Source organism: Pezoporus wallicus, unplaced genomic scaffold, assembly GCF_028554395.1.
Source record: "Pezoporus wallicus isolate ANWC-B61680 ecotype Strahan unplaced genomic scaffold, APGP_CSIRO_Pwel_v1 contig_5352, whole genome shotgun sequence".
Classification (NCBI taxonomy): domain Eukaryota; kingdom Metazoa; phylum Chordata; class Aves; order Psittaciformes; family Psittacidae; genus Pezoporus; species Pezoporus wallicus.
The window spans coordinates 1,680,238-1,694,882 of record NW_026639660.1 but is presented as its reverse complement, the minus strand read 5'-3'; the positions used below and the strand labels follow the sequence as shown (position 1 = coordinate 1,694,882).

Here is a 14,645-nt window from a genome sequence, read left to right as displayed (position 1 = left end):
GGTGGTTTTTTTTTGTTTTTTTTTTTTTTGGGGGGGGGGTGGTGTTGGTTGTTTTTTTGGGGGTTTTTTTTTGAGTAACAACATGTGTCTTGTCTGTAATTATTGTTCTTCAAAGATTATGTTGTAATTGCCTGATACAAGGTAATTTCACAAGTTTCTGCAAGGGAATGATTATCTGAAATTGTGACTGACTTATGCATTAGCAATAGGAAGTTGTGTGCCCCCTTTGAGTAGGGGCAGTTTATACCCACAGATTGAGAAGCTGAAGCCACTCGTAACTGTACAGAATGATACTTCCACCTTGGTTTAAATTGTTTACTTGCCAGACCATATACTAGAGTAGCTTCTTTTTCCTCAGTTATTTAAACTCCCAGATGATTGCTTGAGATTGAGACCTCTGGAACACATCTGGAGTCAGAGTAGCTAACTAGAGATGTTTAAGGAAGGACATAAGTCTGCATACAAAATGATTTAAATTTCCTAAATATATTACTGAAAAATATTCCTTTTTTTTTTGTTTGCTAGACCTGGTCTCTCCATTCACTTGCTTTGATAGTAGATTCTAGTGGACCAATGTACCGTGGATATGTGGAGCCAACTCTGTCCTTAGTTCTTACTCTGCTCTTAACTGTTCCACCATCACATACGGAAGTGCATCAATGCCTAGGCCGATGTCTTGGAGCTATAATAACTACTGTTGGGCCTGAGCTGCAAGGTTAGTAGGAATTTGAAGTGAAACTAAAAATCTAATTTGTATAAAGATAATATATTGCAGTCTTAAAGAAAATAAAGTTTTGTTTGTTGCAGTTGTGGGTGGGGAGGGAGTGGTGTTCACAAAGTCTGTTACAGTCATGCAAGCAACCTCACTTCTGATCATACTTAAGACTGCTTGGGGCTTTTTCAACGGCAGCTGAGGTTTGTGTAAAGAAGTTGCAGTGGTGTATGGTGTTCTGGTTAATGGCAAATCTGCATGGTAGGTAAAAGGTGAAGAACACTCTTGCTGCATATTTTGCTGTTAATATTTTTGTGTATTGGTGGGGCAAGAAGGAAGATTTTTCCCTCCGCTTTTTTTTTCTTTTAACACAAGCAAGAGTTTTAAGTTTGACATAATTGATAATATTTGATCTGTAACTCATTTCCATTAATTCTTGATATTCTTAGGTTGCTGTACCTTTCTCCAGCTGTAGTTTTTTTAGAATATTTATAGGGTGGTCTTTGATGCAGAGAGCCAGTGCCTAGGAAACTTTAAACAATTGGATTTAAATTTGTAGCTGTGAAATGTTTCTGGATGGTCTAATTGAACTTGTGTATCCGTTTTCTGTGTGTTAACCTTTTGATCTGGAGCATCATTCACTTTTTAACTAAACAACAGCTTATGTAGAATGTCTTCTGCAGGTTACATTTTTCTGTAATTCAAGATTTTTTATAAACCTGATGCAGGTTAATTCTCAAAATACAGAATGAGATTGTTTTTCAAATTAAATATTGTTCTTTTAGAGTTCATGTCCTGTTATAGCAGTGCAACTCATCTATTGGAGCTAATTAAAATTACATGCATGTTAGCTTAAAAGTTATCCGGTATTGTAGGAAATGGTATGGTGCATGAAATGTTGTCCATATGTATAGAATGAAAGAGACTTTCAGTATTCAAATTCAGGTTTCATGTCCTGGGAAGATATTCTCAAAATATTTCTGACTGAAGATAATTGATCCAAGGTTTCATTTGGACAGGACAAAAAATACTGAAGTACTCCACAGTGTTTCTTTGAAGTTGTGTAGATACTAGTTTTCAGTAGGAATCCAGAAAAGTTGCATGTTAATCTGTGAACTTTGAAGCATTAACAATTCTTGTTTCTCAGAGGTTTAAAGCCTACAGTTGCCATACAGAAATTATCCTGTGTTAAGGGTATTGTGTTACATCATTAGGTAATGGAGCTACAATTTCAACAATCCGTTCTTCCTGTTTGGTGGGATGTGCAATCACACAAGACCATTCAGACTCGCTTGTTCAGGCAGCTGCCATATCCTGCCTTCAGCAGCTTCATATGTTTGCACCACGGCACGTCAACCTGTCCAGTCTGGTTCCCAGTCTTTGCGTGAGTACAAAATGCATCCGTTTTGTTCCTCAGTTTTATGTACATGCTTAGCAGAGGACTGAAGTACTTAACATGATGTCAGATATGCCTATATGTTATAAGCAAGTCATATTTGCAAAACACTACAGTGCAATAAAGGATGCCTGTCCGCAGTCCATTTTAGATCTTTTTAGAATGCTGCCCAAATTGAAATCATAGGGTCTGATTCTCTTTCACCCTTGATAGCACAAAATAGCAAGCATTTATATGACTGAGAAGATGCCGAAATGCTGTTTCCTCTAACTCATTGCACTCCACAAAGGGAAATGGGTGAGCTGGAGAAGAGCAGGTGATTTTGGAGTTATTGTACTCTCAGTATAGTAGATGCTGAGATTCAAATTCCTGTGCTGCTGCTGTTAGTGTTGCTTTCTCCTTCCATTAATGTTTTGTCAGCAAGTCTTGGCTTGAGGCTGGAATCCAAACCACCCAGTATGACTGTAAGAGGAAAGGTGCTGTGTGTGGGTGTGCATTTTGGTATGATTTTTTTTGTTGTTGTTATTACTACTATTTGAAAAACTTTTAGAGGGTTCAGCAGTCCAATGTCTGTTAGGCATTTTGTGACTTTTTTTTGGCAGTTCTTCGTGTCATTCTTTGTGGAAGTGGTGGGCCTGTGTTACCTGAAGGAGTGTCATCCTACTTAGGTCAACATTGGACCTTTTTCTTAGTCTGACATCCTCTCAGTGTACATGCTCGTCATCAAGCACTGACCCTTGCTCCCTGCACCCCCCTACTCTGGAGCACTCCTGAGAGTGAAGTGTGTTCTTAGAATGTGTCACTTGTCCTTTCACAAAATTTTGCATGGAGTGCAGTGTACTCAAAAGCAGTATGCCCTTTTGTACAAATAATATGTACAACATGACAAGTGATCCCTATAACCATTTACTCTGTAAGTACCCATGGGTAATATTACAATGATGTTCATACAGGAATGACTAGTGCTGTCTTGAAAAATTTTCCGGGGGTTTTCTGATGTCTCTTTCCTGTTCCTTTGTGGTCCTCTGCTAAACAAAAGCTGTTTTTCTTCTCTTTTCTCATATTCCTTACTTCCATGTCATACTTAGTGTGGTAAGTTTTCCTCTGAATTGTCTTGCACATTTATTTATACTGCAGATACATAGATATGTAGGCAAGGTTTGCCTTACCTGCCCCATTAGGAAACTGTTCATTGTTTTCTAACTCATTTTTAAATTGAGTTAATGCCAGGTATCAAAATTAAACCACACAGTTCCACAATCTAGTTTCATTTCTTCTTCCTGCATTGGCTATATAGCCACCAGTTGTTTGTTTTGTAACTTAAAATGGGGAATGCTCTTTCCATTAATTAAATCCCCTAAATGTTCTGTGGTTTAGTTCCATTAAAACAAACTCAGTGTGATATTTAGAGGTTCTTTAAAGTCTGCTTGTTTTTTCAGGACTAAAATCTTGTATATTCGTATGTGGAATAAAGTTCTACTGTTCAATTTTTTTATAAACTATACAACCCTTTCATTTAGGAAAGCAATTTCCATCTGCATAAAAACCTAATATCGAGAAAGCAAATGTGTATTTGGTTTATTAAAAACAAATTCCCCAGGGTAAATAAAGAATCAAAGTTTCTTACAGTGCACTCTCTTCCACTGCAGAAAAACAGAGTTCTCTGTGCAGCTACTTCCTCTTGGGAAAATAGGGATCATGCACACTTCTTCTCTAAGAAAAGTATTTGCTTATACTTGAGGTGATTCAAAAGGAATTAGAAGCCAGTATTGGTTAGTAAAGAAATACGAAGCTGTCTCATTGAGAGGCACCTATAAAAACATATGTCGTAAATCACTACAAGTTTGAAATAGAAGTTTTTGATAGTTATCATGTGTGGTGCACTTGATGATGGCTTTTTGTTTAAGATAATATTATTTAAAGCTATAGCAGAATATGGGGAGTGTAACAGATTGGCAAGTATAATTAGTCAAAATCACTGGTGCAGCAGTTCCCATATTTAAGCTCTGTATATGCCAGCTTTATATTCATATTTGTACATTATAAAAAATGCTTACTTCTGAACTTTCAGTATCTTGTAAAGAGCTTGGCACCCAGCAGCTCTCACATGGGCATATGATTGAAAAATAGAATGCTGTTAGTCCTTAGCAGTGCTGATCTATTGATATTGGGGTGCAGCTGTTCACTTGCTTATAATGGTTCTGATTTGTAGGTTCATTTGTGCAGCTCTCACTTGCTGCTTCGCCGGGCTGCAGTTGCATGTTTACGACAGCTTGCTCAGAGGGAAGCAGCAGAGGTTTGTGAATATGCCATGAGCTTAGTGAAAAATGCTGGAGAAAAGGAAAACAGTAACATCAGTAAGTATTTCTTTCATGTGGCCTTTTTGTAACAGTTGAGTGCACTGGTGTTGTACATATGTGTGAGGGTGGAAAAAAACCCCAACAACAGGAAAAAAAACACTAAAACTGCCCCTTCCAGCTCAAATAAATTCTGGCTGCACTCATGCTTATTTCTTGAATTTCACTTATACTTTTTTAATTTTAGATTTGAAAGTTTTTTGCTTGGTATTGGGTGTTTGGGTTTTTTTTAGTTTTTTTTTTCTGAAATAATAGTAGGAGGTGTTATTTGCCTTGCAGAAAGCAAATTAAGTGAATTGCTGTATTAAAATCTTTGTAGTGTTTGTACAGAAGAAATTCAGTAACATCTTGGTTTATCACTGTCTGAACCACACACACACACAAATACACAATCCTGATTCTAGCCTGTTAGGCCAAATTTTAAAACTGAGTTACTGATTTCAGAAAAGATTTCTCATTATCATTTTGCAGATATCAATCCTTTTGCACCAGGAGCTGGTTCTCGGCGAGACACTCATTCCCGGCATCAGGGGATTAATATAACAGAGACAGGCCTTGAAGGTGTCCTTTTTGGAATGTTGGATCGGGAGACTGATCGGAAGCTGTGCTCAGATATCCATGATACTCTGGGACATATGCTTTCATCACTGGCAGTAGAAAACCTTTCGCACTGGCTAATGCTTTGTAAGGATGTCCTTGCAGCTTCCAGTGGTAAGTATTCTATGTCCTCTATTCACATAAAGGACAGTATGTCATTAATATTAGCATTTTCTGGCAATATTTGTGTGTAGCTTCTCTTTTATCTTAGTTAAGATGTAACTTGTGTATAGAACTTTGATTATAGTTCATTAAAACTTTCTTAGAAGAAATCATCAATGTTATATTAAGTTTTAGAACACTGATCTTAAGATTAAAAAGTTAACTGCCTTGAAGTAGGATTTCCAATGGAGAAGCAGTGTGATTATTACTCTGACATTTCAGTATCTTAGCAGACATACTCTTTTTAGCCTTTTATATGTCAGGATCATATTGAAAGAAGAGTGCTGTATAAGCTCTGAGCTTTATTTGGTGAGGTTTTATGCGTTACTTGTGTGATGATGGGTTACCATGGTGATAAAACTTTTGCTTGTTGTTCAGCTTTGCAGATTTCTTTGCATAGATCTTGTCCTCTGAGACCTTATTCCTGTTTTTCTGCCTGTAGGATGGTTGTGACGCAGATTCTGCTCATTTCCTTTGCATTTATACTTGTTTATTGCAATACTGTGAGTTCATTGTGAAGCTCTTTCTAAATGTTGCCGGCTTTATGTTAACTGATGAGTAATGCTACCAATGATTTCTTTATGTAATGTATTTTCCATATATCGACCCATGAGAAGGACCTGGTTTCTCAAGTTTGAATTAGATAATCCTTTTCTTATTTCATGTGGAGTGAGTTTTAAAGTTTTTAACATGGTATTCAATCTATTATTTATTAATAGCTGAAATAATTTCAGAGAGAACCCTATTTAAATAAACTTGTCAGCTGTACTTTCAGCAGGCAGCTTCATAGTGAACTCCTTTGATCCAGCTAACTGGTATACGCACAAAATCTGATTTGCTTTTTAAACAGAGATTTACAAATCAGACACATAAGGTCCTAGATGCCTTCCCAAAACACTCTTGTGAATTGGCATCATCTGTGTTTGATTTGCCATAGCCTCTTTCTTTATTGAATGTCTTTGCTCTTCAGCTGCTTAAATTTAGACCCCATACTTGGGGTTGGTTACCCTTGCAATGATTTCTACTTGTTCTCCTCTAATTATTGCCAGAGTAATTTTTGTCAGCATCTTGGTGTTTTGCTAATTTAGACCTTGTCATTGAGATTTTATGTTCTCATTTCTGAATAGTAGAAATACATGTTTGGTGAGTTGGGGGATTTTTTTGTCGTATTTTGGTTTGTCTTTTTTAAAGTGATCCCTGAGGTAATTTCATTTCTGAAATGAAGTCTCCCAGCTACACTTAGAGAAGAGAGTTTTTTTGAATGTTAAACACATTTATGGGTGCCATAAACTGCCTACTTGGCTGGATATCCATCCCATGGCATGAAATTTTGTAGTTCTGATTCAGTTTAACATGCACTCTAGCTTTCACTTGAAACAGGAGCTGAATAGTTCAAAGCCACGCTTTGATTCTGAGCCTGGTAATGTCATTATTCTGTTTATTGGCAATTTAATAGGTTCATTTTCAAAGCTGAGACGTTTAGATATGGGATTCAGCTGTAGTTGGTATCTGGAGAATTAACATTACAGGAATTTATTTCATATCATTTAAGCCAGATTAAAGGTGAAAAACATTTCTTTTACTGATTTTTCCTATGCCTTTGAGACTTTTACAAATGTTGTTTCAACAGAAGAATTAGTCTGTAAGGAAATCTTGAATATGTCCTTAGCTGTCTTCTGTGGATTGTAAGAGTGGGATTTTTCTTTTTAATTGTCTGTTGTAGACATGAGCACTGCAGCTCCTTTGGGAGGAGGGAAGGATGAAGAATCAGAGAAGAAGGATGAGATGGATGATGATACAATGTTTACCACCTTGGGTGAAGAGGATAAATCCAAGCCTTCTGTAGCACCTCGTTGGGCAACTCGTGTGTTTGCAGCAGATTGTCTGTGCCGAGTTATCATGCTGTGTGAGAACGCCAACAAGGCACACTTTGATCTGGCACTGGCTCGTTCAGCCAGACTTAAAAACCCCAAAAGTAATTACAGAATGTGCATGTCTTGGGTTTGGTTTTAATTTTTTATTTTATTTTAATTTTGACATTTCTTTGCAGTTTAAGTTTACACAACCAAGAAAAAAAAATGAAGTTATCCTTTCATTCAAATGGTTAAACCCAAAGGAAATGGCTAGCAAAAGTCATTAAAACTGTAGTTGCATAACCACATAGTAGTTAGCCATACTATGAACACAAGTAATGAGGTTTGCTGGAGAATATAAATTCTCACAGACTGATCTGCTTGGAAAAAACTAAAGCCCTTAGATTTGCAAACCTTTTCTCCAGTCTGAAATGGAAGCAGTAAATGTCTAGCTAAGGGTGAGCTGGGAACAGTTTCTGAGTATAATGTAATGACAACAATGAATTAGACTTCAGAGATGATTTTAGCATACCCAGACCAAAGGGATGCTAGGAAAAAAACAGATGAGGCCAGGTAATTATTGCTGAGGTTGCAGAGAGAGGGAGTTAGAATAACACAGGAACACAGCTGATTCATAAAATTAATTCTTTGGGTATCTAATAAGCACGATGAATATTCACTTTTCACGCTCACATTTTGAAGCTGCATTTATGAGTTAGAGGATCAGAATTGAGAGGTCAGAGGTTACACAGCTTTGTGAAGAAATGTTTTTTCTAGCAGATAGTGGGAAGTTTCTGCCCTTGAGTTGTCTGTATGTATTTGTTCTGGTGCCTAGTGGTTGTTTGCTTTCACTCACGTAATGCTCACGAAGACTTCGTGTACGCAAGATGAATATTGTGAATGTCCTAGAATGTGGTTGTCAGTCTTTTCCAACATGCCTCTGAAAACTTTCAGCCACAAAATAAACTTTTCTTGAAAAAATACTTGAAAATAGGTAGAGCTTTTCTAATTTGTGGGTTTTGTTACTTATCCTGGATATTATGTTTTTAAATACATATTATTTTATTAGTTGTATAGCTTAGTTGAGCTTAGTTGTATAGCTTAGCCTAGTTTCCTTAGCCTTAGTTGAGGCTAAGGAAAAAAATGAATAAATTGAGAAAAATAACCCTTTCAGAAATGTTACTGAGTTATGTATTATTCTTTTCTGTATGTTGTGTGCCGCTTGTGTACAGCCTTGGATGTGGCTTCTAAGAGCATAACTAGAGGCATTTTCAGTTTTTAAGTGTTTAAACTTGGTGGCGTTTTCCACAATCAGCAGGGGTCGCTATAAGCATAGGACCGGAACAGGAATTGTCTTGGAAGATTTTCTGTAGGATGGAGGGATCACTAAAAGAAGCTTTACTTAAATATTCTACTCTCTGCTAAGATGCTCTATTCCTTGTACTAAGATGCTCTAATTCCTGTATATATTTCGTTTCAAATTTGTGTTTAAGATTATCTTAGGAATTAAAGTTCTTCTATCATTTTTAAGGGGTGATTGGGAAGGGGGAGGGAAGAAAAATAAGTTCCATTCTTTCCTGCCTTTTTCCATAACCTAAATGTGGACCTTTGAAAAAGAATACATAAAATTTGTACATGTAAATGAGGAAAATATTACAAATAGCCAAAATGTCAGCTATCTTTTAAGTTATCAAATAGTTCTTCCTGTTTTGTTCCTAAGATGACTTCCTGGTGCTCCATCTCTCTGACCTTATTCGAATGGCATTCATGGCTGCGACTGATCACAGCAACCAGTTACGAATGGCAGGTCTTCAAGCTCTTGAAGATATTATCAAGAAATTTGCATCAGTTCCTGAGCCAGAGTTTCCAGGCCATGTGATACTGGAGCAGTATCAGGCTAATGTGAGACCTCCTTTATACATTCAGGAAATTCTCTGTTCATGTCAATATGCCAGTATTAGCTTTGTGAATTTTTTGTAACTTCACAAGACCTAGGAAGAGATTTCTGTGTGTGTGAAAATGTACTCAAGAGATGCTTCTATTTACATCTTCAAAATGTATTTGGCATATCCCTTCCTACGTATTGTAATTTAGTAGCTGACAAAAGTAAAAATTTGGTAGCTATTGATTCTTGAAAGCCAAATATTACAAGTTACGTTTAGTTTTTTTTTTTTTAAGTGTGGCATTTAATTTGTAGAATTAGGAATTGGAAAATTAACACTGATTCAGTTGTAGATTAAATCTAACATATCTGTTTCATAATCTGGGAATTATTGAATATCCTTCTGTTTAAATGAAAGCTACAAAAGTATAGGAATGGGAGGTACGCAGCTGAAGATCTATTTTGGGGTATTATTGCTTTAGTTTGTTGCATAGATTAATCTCTTTTGTTTTCACTTTGTCTTTAGGATCTTTCCAAATACTTTCTAAATGCAGGTTTTCATCCTTTTTACTTCCTGCCTTTTTCTTCTTTTTCTTCTTCTTCGGTGCTCTAGCTTCTGCATTTTTGATATGGTTCCTTTTGTTTCAAAAAAAATCTGCCTTATAATAGCTGCCAAAAAGACTTTTCCTGTCAGTATTTGTCATTTTGGCAATATGTGAAATCAAATGTTTATGGTTGGATCTGCATCACTATTATTCTTTTGGACATAAAAAGTCAACAGCGTCTTGAGCCGTAGCATAAATTGCACCTGTAATAGTTGAATGATTAAAAGGATACTCATTAACAAAAGGAAGATAATACTACAGATTGGACAAAGGTAGCTGAGGCTTAAAAAGGCAGTGGGCAAGCAGGAAAAAACTGGTTTAGGACTTTGTTATTGTTTAAATGCCATTGCAAATGTCTGTGAGACAGCAAGGGTAGGTTTAGGGTGTAACTGTAATGCTAAAATTAGCAGTCTTATCTTGCTTGTTCTATGTATGTGCTGAGCCTTACACAAGGTGAGATAAAGGATGTTGCATCACTGTTGTAGTTGGATTTCTAAACTTTTCTTCTATCAACAGGTTGGAGCTGCTCTGAGGCCAGCTTTTTCCCAAGATACACCATCTGATATAACTGCAAAGGCCTGCCAGGTACAGAGGAAGGTGTTCAGATAGCATAAGCCAAGGTGTTTCTTCCCCTTTTTGGAAGAAGTATGCAGAAAAGAAATGGTAGCAAATGACTGGGAAATTTTCTAAACCTAAGCTGTGATGTATTTGCAACATCTGTTGAGTCTCCTAGTAATATATGTTGTTCCTCAGAAGTCCTTTTAGGGAGCTGTATCAGAAAATATTTAGTCTTTCTGAAAGTAATTATGTCTGCATGTCAATTCTACATTTGTTTCTAAAAGAAAAAAAAAAGTAATTCTGGCTTACTGAGGCCAGTAACAGTGTATTCATTGAGATGACTTTCGGTCTGATCAAATATTTGGATTACTGATAATTTAGCTTTAAGCACGAAACTTCCATTTGGATCGGTACCCTATTTTAGATTTTGGAAGATCTGAGCATTCTCATTACAGTCATAGTAAAAACCTCAGTGAAAATTCAATGGAAGGTTTTTTTTGTGTGTGTGTGTTTTCTTGTGTGTAGTCTTGTGCTGCTGTAGCTTAAATTGGCTATGGGCAACATCACTGCAGTTGTATCTGGTATGTGGCAGGTAATACTGTAGTTTGAAGCAGCAGTTTAATTAGCTGTGCAAACATCAATTTAGAAATTATAACTTTGTCAGTTTTGTTTAGTAAATCTTGGTTCAGCAGGACTGTGATTGTGGTTTTGTTTTATACTCTTAATTTGTACTGAAACTTGATAGATCAAATAAGGCGTAATTTGGTATCTGTACATAGGAAAGAATATAGACATTTTGCCTTACAAAATGTGTGTGATTAAAACTAGATGAAGAAGCAGCTTGTGTGAAAGCATGTAACATTCCTTATAATTTGTCAAAATCTTCCCTGTTTCTGCTAGTTTGAAAGTGAATGTGTGGGTTTGATCCACTTACAGGATCAAATGGATGGTGGTTACATTGTGTCCATTTAATTTAAATGAAAAATGTCTGTCCACCAAATTTCATATTGATTGTTCCAGATCTAGAGCTGCTGGTTCCAGATCAGAACCCAGTTGTTTATAAAATTTCATTTTACTCATTCCTAGATTTTCCCTTGACATTAATGATCTTGAAAGCTTTTATTAGTATGAAGCCTTAATATTTAATTTGAGGAGTGTGGGTTTTTAAAGATGTACTTTTATCGATTGAAGTTCCATTGTAGTATGCTTTACAAATACAGTTTCTGTAACCACTCTCCTGAGCATTTCTGTTATCATTGATGGGGACAGAAAAAAGAAAACCTTGGATATTTTTATATTAAGCAGGAAGAGAGCTTCTCAGGTTTCTGTGATGGTTGTTTTGGGGTTTGTTTTCTTAACAGTTGGGGGGGGGGATGATTATTTTTATTATTTATTATGTCAGTTGGGTTTTCTGTTAATTCTGAGCTTTGTTGTTCAGGTATGTAGCGCTTGGATAGGAAGTGGGGTTGTAAGTGACCTGAATGATCTCCGCCGAGTTCACAACCTTCTTGTCTCTTCCCTGGATAAAGTGCAAGCAGGAAAGGGATCTTCTAGCCAGCTTTACCGAGAGAGTGCGACTACTATGGAAAAACTTGCAGTTCTGAAAGCATGGGCTGAGGTAAATGTTGACCATTAAGTCTTTAAAAGATTGAAAAAGTTCTGCAGCATAATAGCAGCCTCACACCTCACTGGCTGTTCTACCGGTGAGCCTTGCACCTGCCCTCCTCCCTGTGTTGCAATTGCACTCCTGGGATGTTTTCATCTGTTTATCTTTCTCTGTTCCTTTTTCTGCCATTCTGTCAATCCATACTTGCAGTATGGCTTGATTGTTCTTTGTTTTACTGCACTTTTCTGTATCAAAGTATACACTCACACCCATGCATCAGATTTTGATTCTCCTCCCATCTTACTGCTCTTAAACTTAAAAACCCCCAAACCAAACAGCCTTAAAATATATTCTGTAAAAATATTGCAGTTAATTAACTATGATTATTATAAACACATAATCAAAGTGTTCATAATAAATTACAGGCTTAATGTCGATACTGTTGGCGAATGGCTGGACTACTAGCAATCTACTTACAAAAGACAGAGTTAGCACTATTTACGTTGCCTGGCTTCCTAAAATGTTACTCGCATGCTGCAGAGCTACATATAATTACGCAAAATGATGTTTTGGTTTCTTTCAGTGTAGTACTTAAAGATTTGGTTGGTTGTTTTTTTTTTTTCCCATTACATCTTTATTGAAGTTACTTTTGAAATTACAAAGGAAAGTATTAACATTTCGTACTGTAATTTTCAGCCTTCATGTAGAGCATCTGCTGTGTGAAGACACTTCTGTTATATTTCTCTTCTAAAAAAATGCTTATTTTTACTGTATTTTTCTAATATTTCTGCTTATTACCATATTTATGCAAGGTTTTGAAAATCCTTTTATCTTCTCATAGCATCTATCAAAGATGAGCATATACACGTTCTTGTAATCATGTAATACACTTAAAGCCATTTTCATTTCTTCATGATACTTAATCTGCTCCCAGAAAGTAGTAGCTCTTAATGTAGGTCAAAGAAATCTTCACAATAAGGATGGACTTATTTAATGAAATCAGTTATTTAAATCAATATGTTTGTGTAGAGCAGCAGTAATTGACGCTTTTTTAGGGAAAAAAGAACATGTAGCCAGATTGTTTTAGGAAAGTGCCACTTATGCCCCTAAATGTTACATACTGCTAGAAATAAAAGAAAAAATATTTAAGTAAAATGTAATTGTATTTCAGGTATCTTTTTCCCAGTCATTTTCTGATGAGTCTTCTGTCTGGAATCTGTTACTTTCCCATGGGAAAGGCTGCTGCTTTTTTTCTTTTTAGGATCTCACAGCATGGGCTTTAATGTCTGTTTTTCTTCTAGGTGTACGTTGTTGCTATGAAAATTAAGAAAGAAGCAGAGACCAAGCCAAAACGTGTTTTAAAGAGCACAGAGGAAGATGAAGATGACTTTGGTACTGTAGATGAGTTGCCACCAGACAGTTTGATAACACTTGTACAACCTGAGCTGCCTGCACTTAGCCGTCTCTGGTTAGCTGCGCTTAAAGATTATGCTCTTTTAACTTTACCAGCTGAATTTGCTACCCAGCTTCCACCAGATGGTAAGCACTGGAATTACTGTGTTGTGAAAACCAGAAAGAAATCCTTATTTGGGACTGCAAAATTACTATCTAATTTATATGGTATGAGTGTTTTTTATGCAAGTGATAAATTTCTGCCTCTGTGTAATAGGAATGTGTGTTTGAAGTGTTGTGTGCTTTTTTCCTTCAATTTGAATGAATATATGCTTTATCTGAATCACAGAGATCATTAAAATCATGTCTTTTTAGAATTAAGAATACTTCTACACCTCTTTGATACCAAATGCAAGAAGTTGTTTACTATAAGAAGAACATCGCCCTTGAATCAGAGTGTATCTATTTTTATAGAACACTCAACTGAGTAAAATATGTGAAAAACGCTGCAAGACCTGATGACTTTGCCTGCCTTTCTTGCTCTCAGCTTACTGTTCTGTCATGGCCATTGCACTTTCTTATGAGCAACTAATGTTGCTCCTTCACAAGGAGAATTGGAATGCACTGTCACTAACCAGGACTGCATCTGAATATGTGCATGATCAAACACACCCAGAGTAAATAAGTTTAGAGAAAGTGGGTTTTGTCTATTATTTGCATACAGTTTCAGAATTTCTTTGCTTTGCGAATTTAACAGGGGGAGCCTTTTACACTCCAGAAACAATTGATACAGCTAGACTGCATTACCGAAACTCCTGGGCTCCCATATTACATGCGGTGGCGCTGTGGCTAAACAGCACGGGATTTAATGCTTCAGAGTCAACAGAAGAGACTACTGCATCAATGCCCAATTCACAGAAACGTGCTACATCCATTATGTTAAACCAGACACCTGGAACTCCACCTACCACAAAATCTTTGCCAGAGATAAACAAAGATCGAATGCACTTAATTTTGGGTAAGTGTTGCAGGTTTGGAGTTCAAAAGCAGCACATTATGGTACAAAATGCTATGGGAGTAAGAAAAGATAGTTTGTTTGAAATCTGGAAAGCTTAAAATGCATCATGTGTCCAGACCCTAATGATGTGAAATATCTCTGCCTCCTCCTCTCCATATTTCTCTGCCTCCTGTCTTTATAGCTTTGACAGAATTGCATCTTATTGTGTGATTATTCTGATTTTTTTTTATAGACAAGTTTTATATCTAGTTTACTTATGTAACTGAATCAAATGAGTAGCAAATGTTCTATACTATAATTCAGATAGTAAAAAATGTTATGCTTCAAAGAAACAAAAGCTGTAAGGTTAATTAAAATACACACCCTCATAAAACCAGAGTTCAGTAGAGACTGTTATTTGACAAGTTGCATAGCGTAGCTTTTGCATCAATTTTTCATCTGTGAGTAACACTCATTATTTCCCTTTGCTGTTATCTAACAGCTTTAAGAGGCGGATGTGATCACTTA

General features: G+C 36.4%; 1 protein-coding gene across 2 annotated transcripts in view; it reads left to right on the top strand.

Annotated features, from left to right (window-relative positions):
* The window catches only part of HEATR5B (HEAT repeat containing 5B), a 51,452-nt gene that overhangs the window by 20,486 nt on the left and 16,321 nt on the right, over positions 1–14,645 (top strand). For both annotated transcript variants that reach the window (XM_057415408.1, XM_057415409.1), the window contains 10 exons: positions 526–715; positions 1,927–2,096; positions 4,321–4,465; positions 4,937–5,176; positions 6,948–7,199; positions 8,798–8,979; positions 10,081–10,149; positions 11,561–11,740; positions 13,030–13,267; positions 13,878–14,138. In XM_057415408.1, the coding sequence (XP_057271391.1) occupies positions 526–715; positions 1,927–2,096; positions 4,321–4,465; positions 4,937–5,176; positions 6,948–7,199; positions 8,798–8,979; positions 10,081–10,149; positions 11,561–11,740; positions 13,030–13,267; positions 13,878–14,138 (1,927 nt within the window). The remainder of the gene's footprint in view (positions 1–525; positions 716–1,926; positions 2,097–4,320; positions 4,466–4,936; positions 5,177–6,947; positions 7,200–8,797; positions 8,980–10,080; positions 10,150–11,560; positions 11,741–13,029; positions 13,268–13,877; positions 14,139–14,645) is intronic.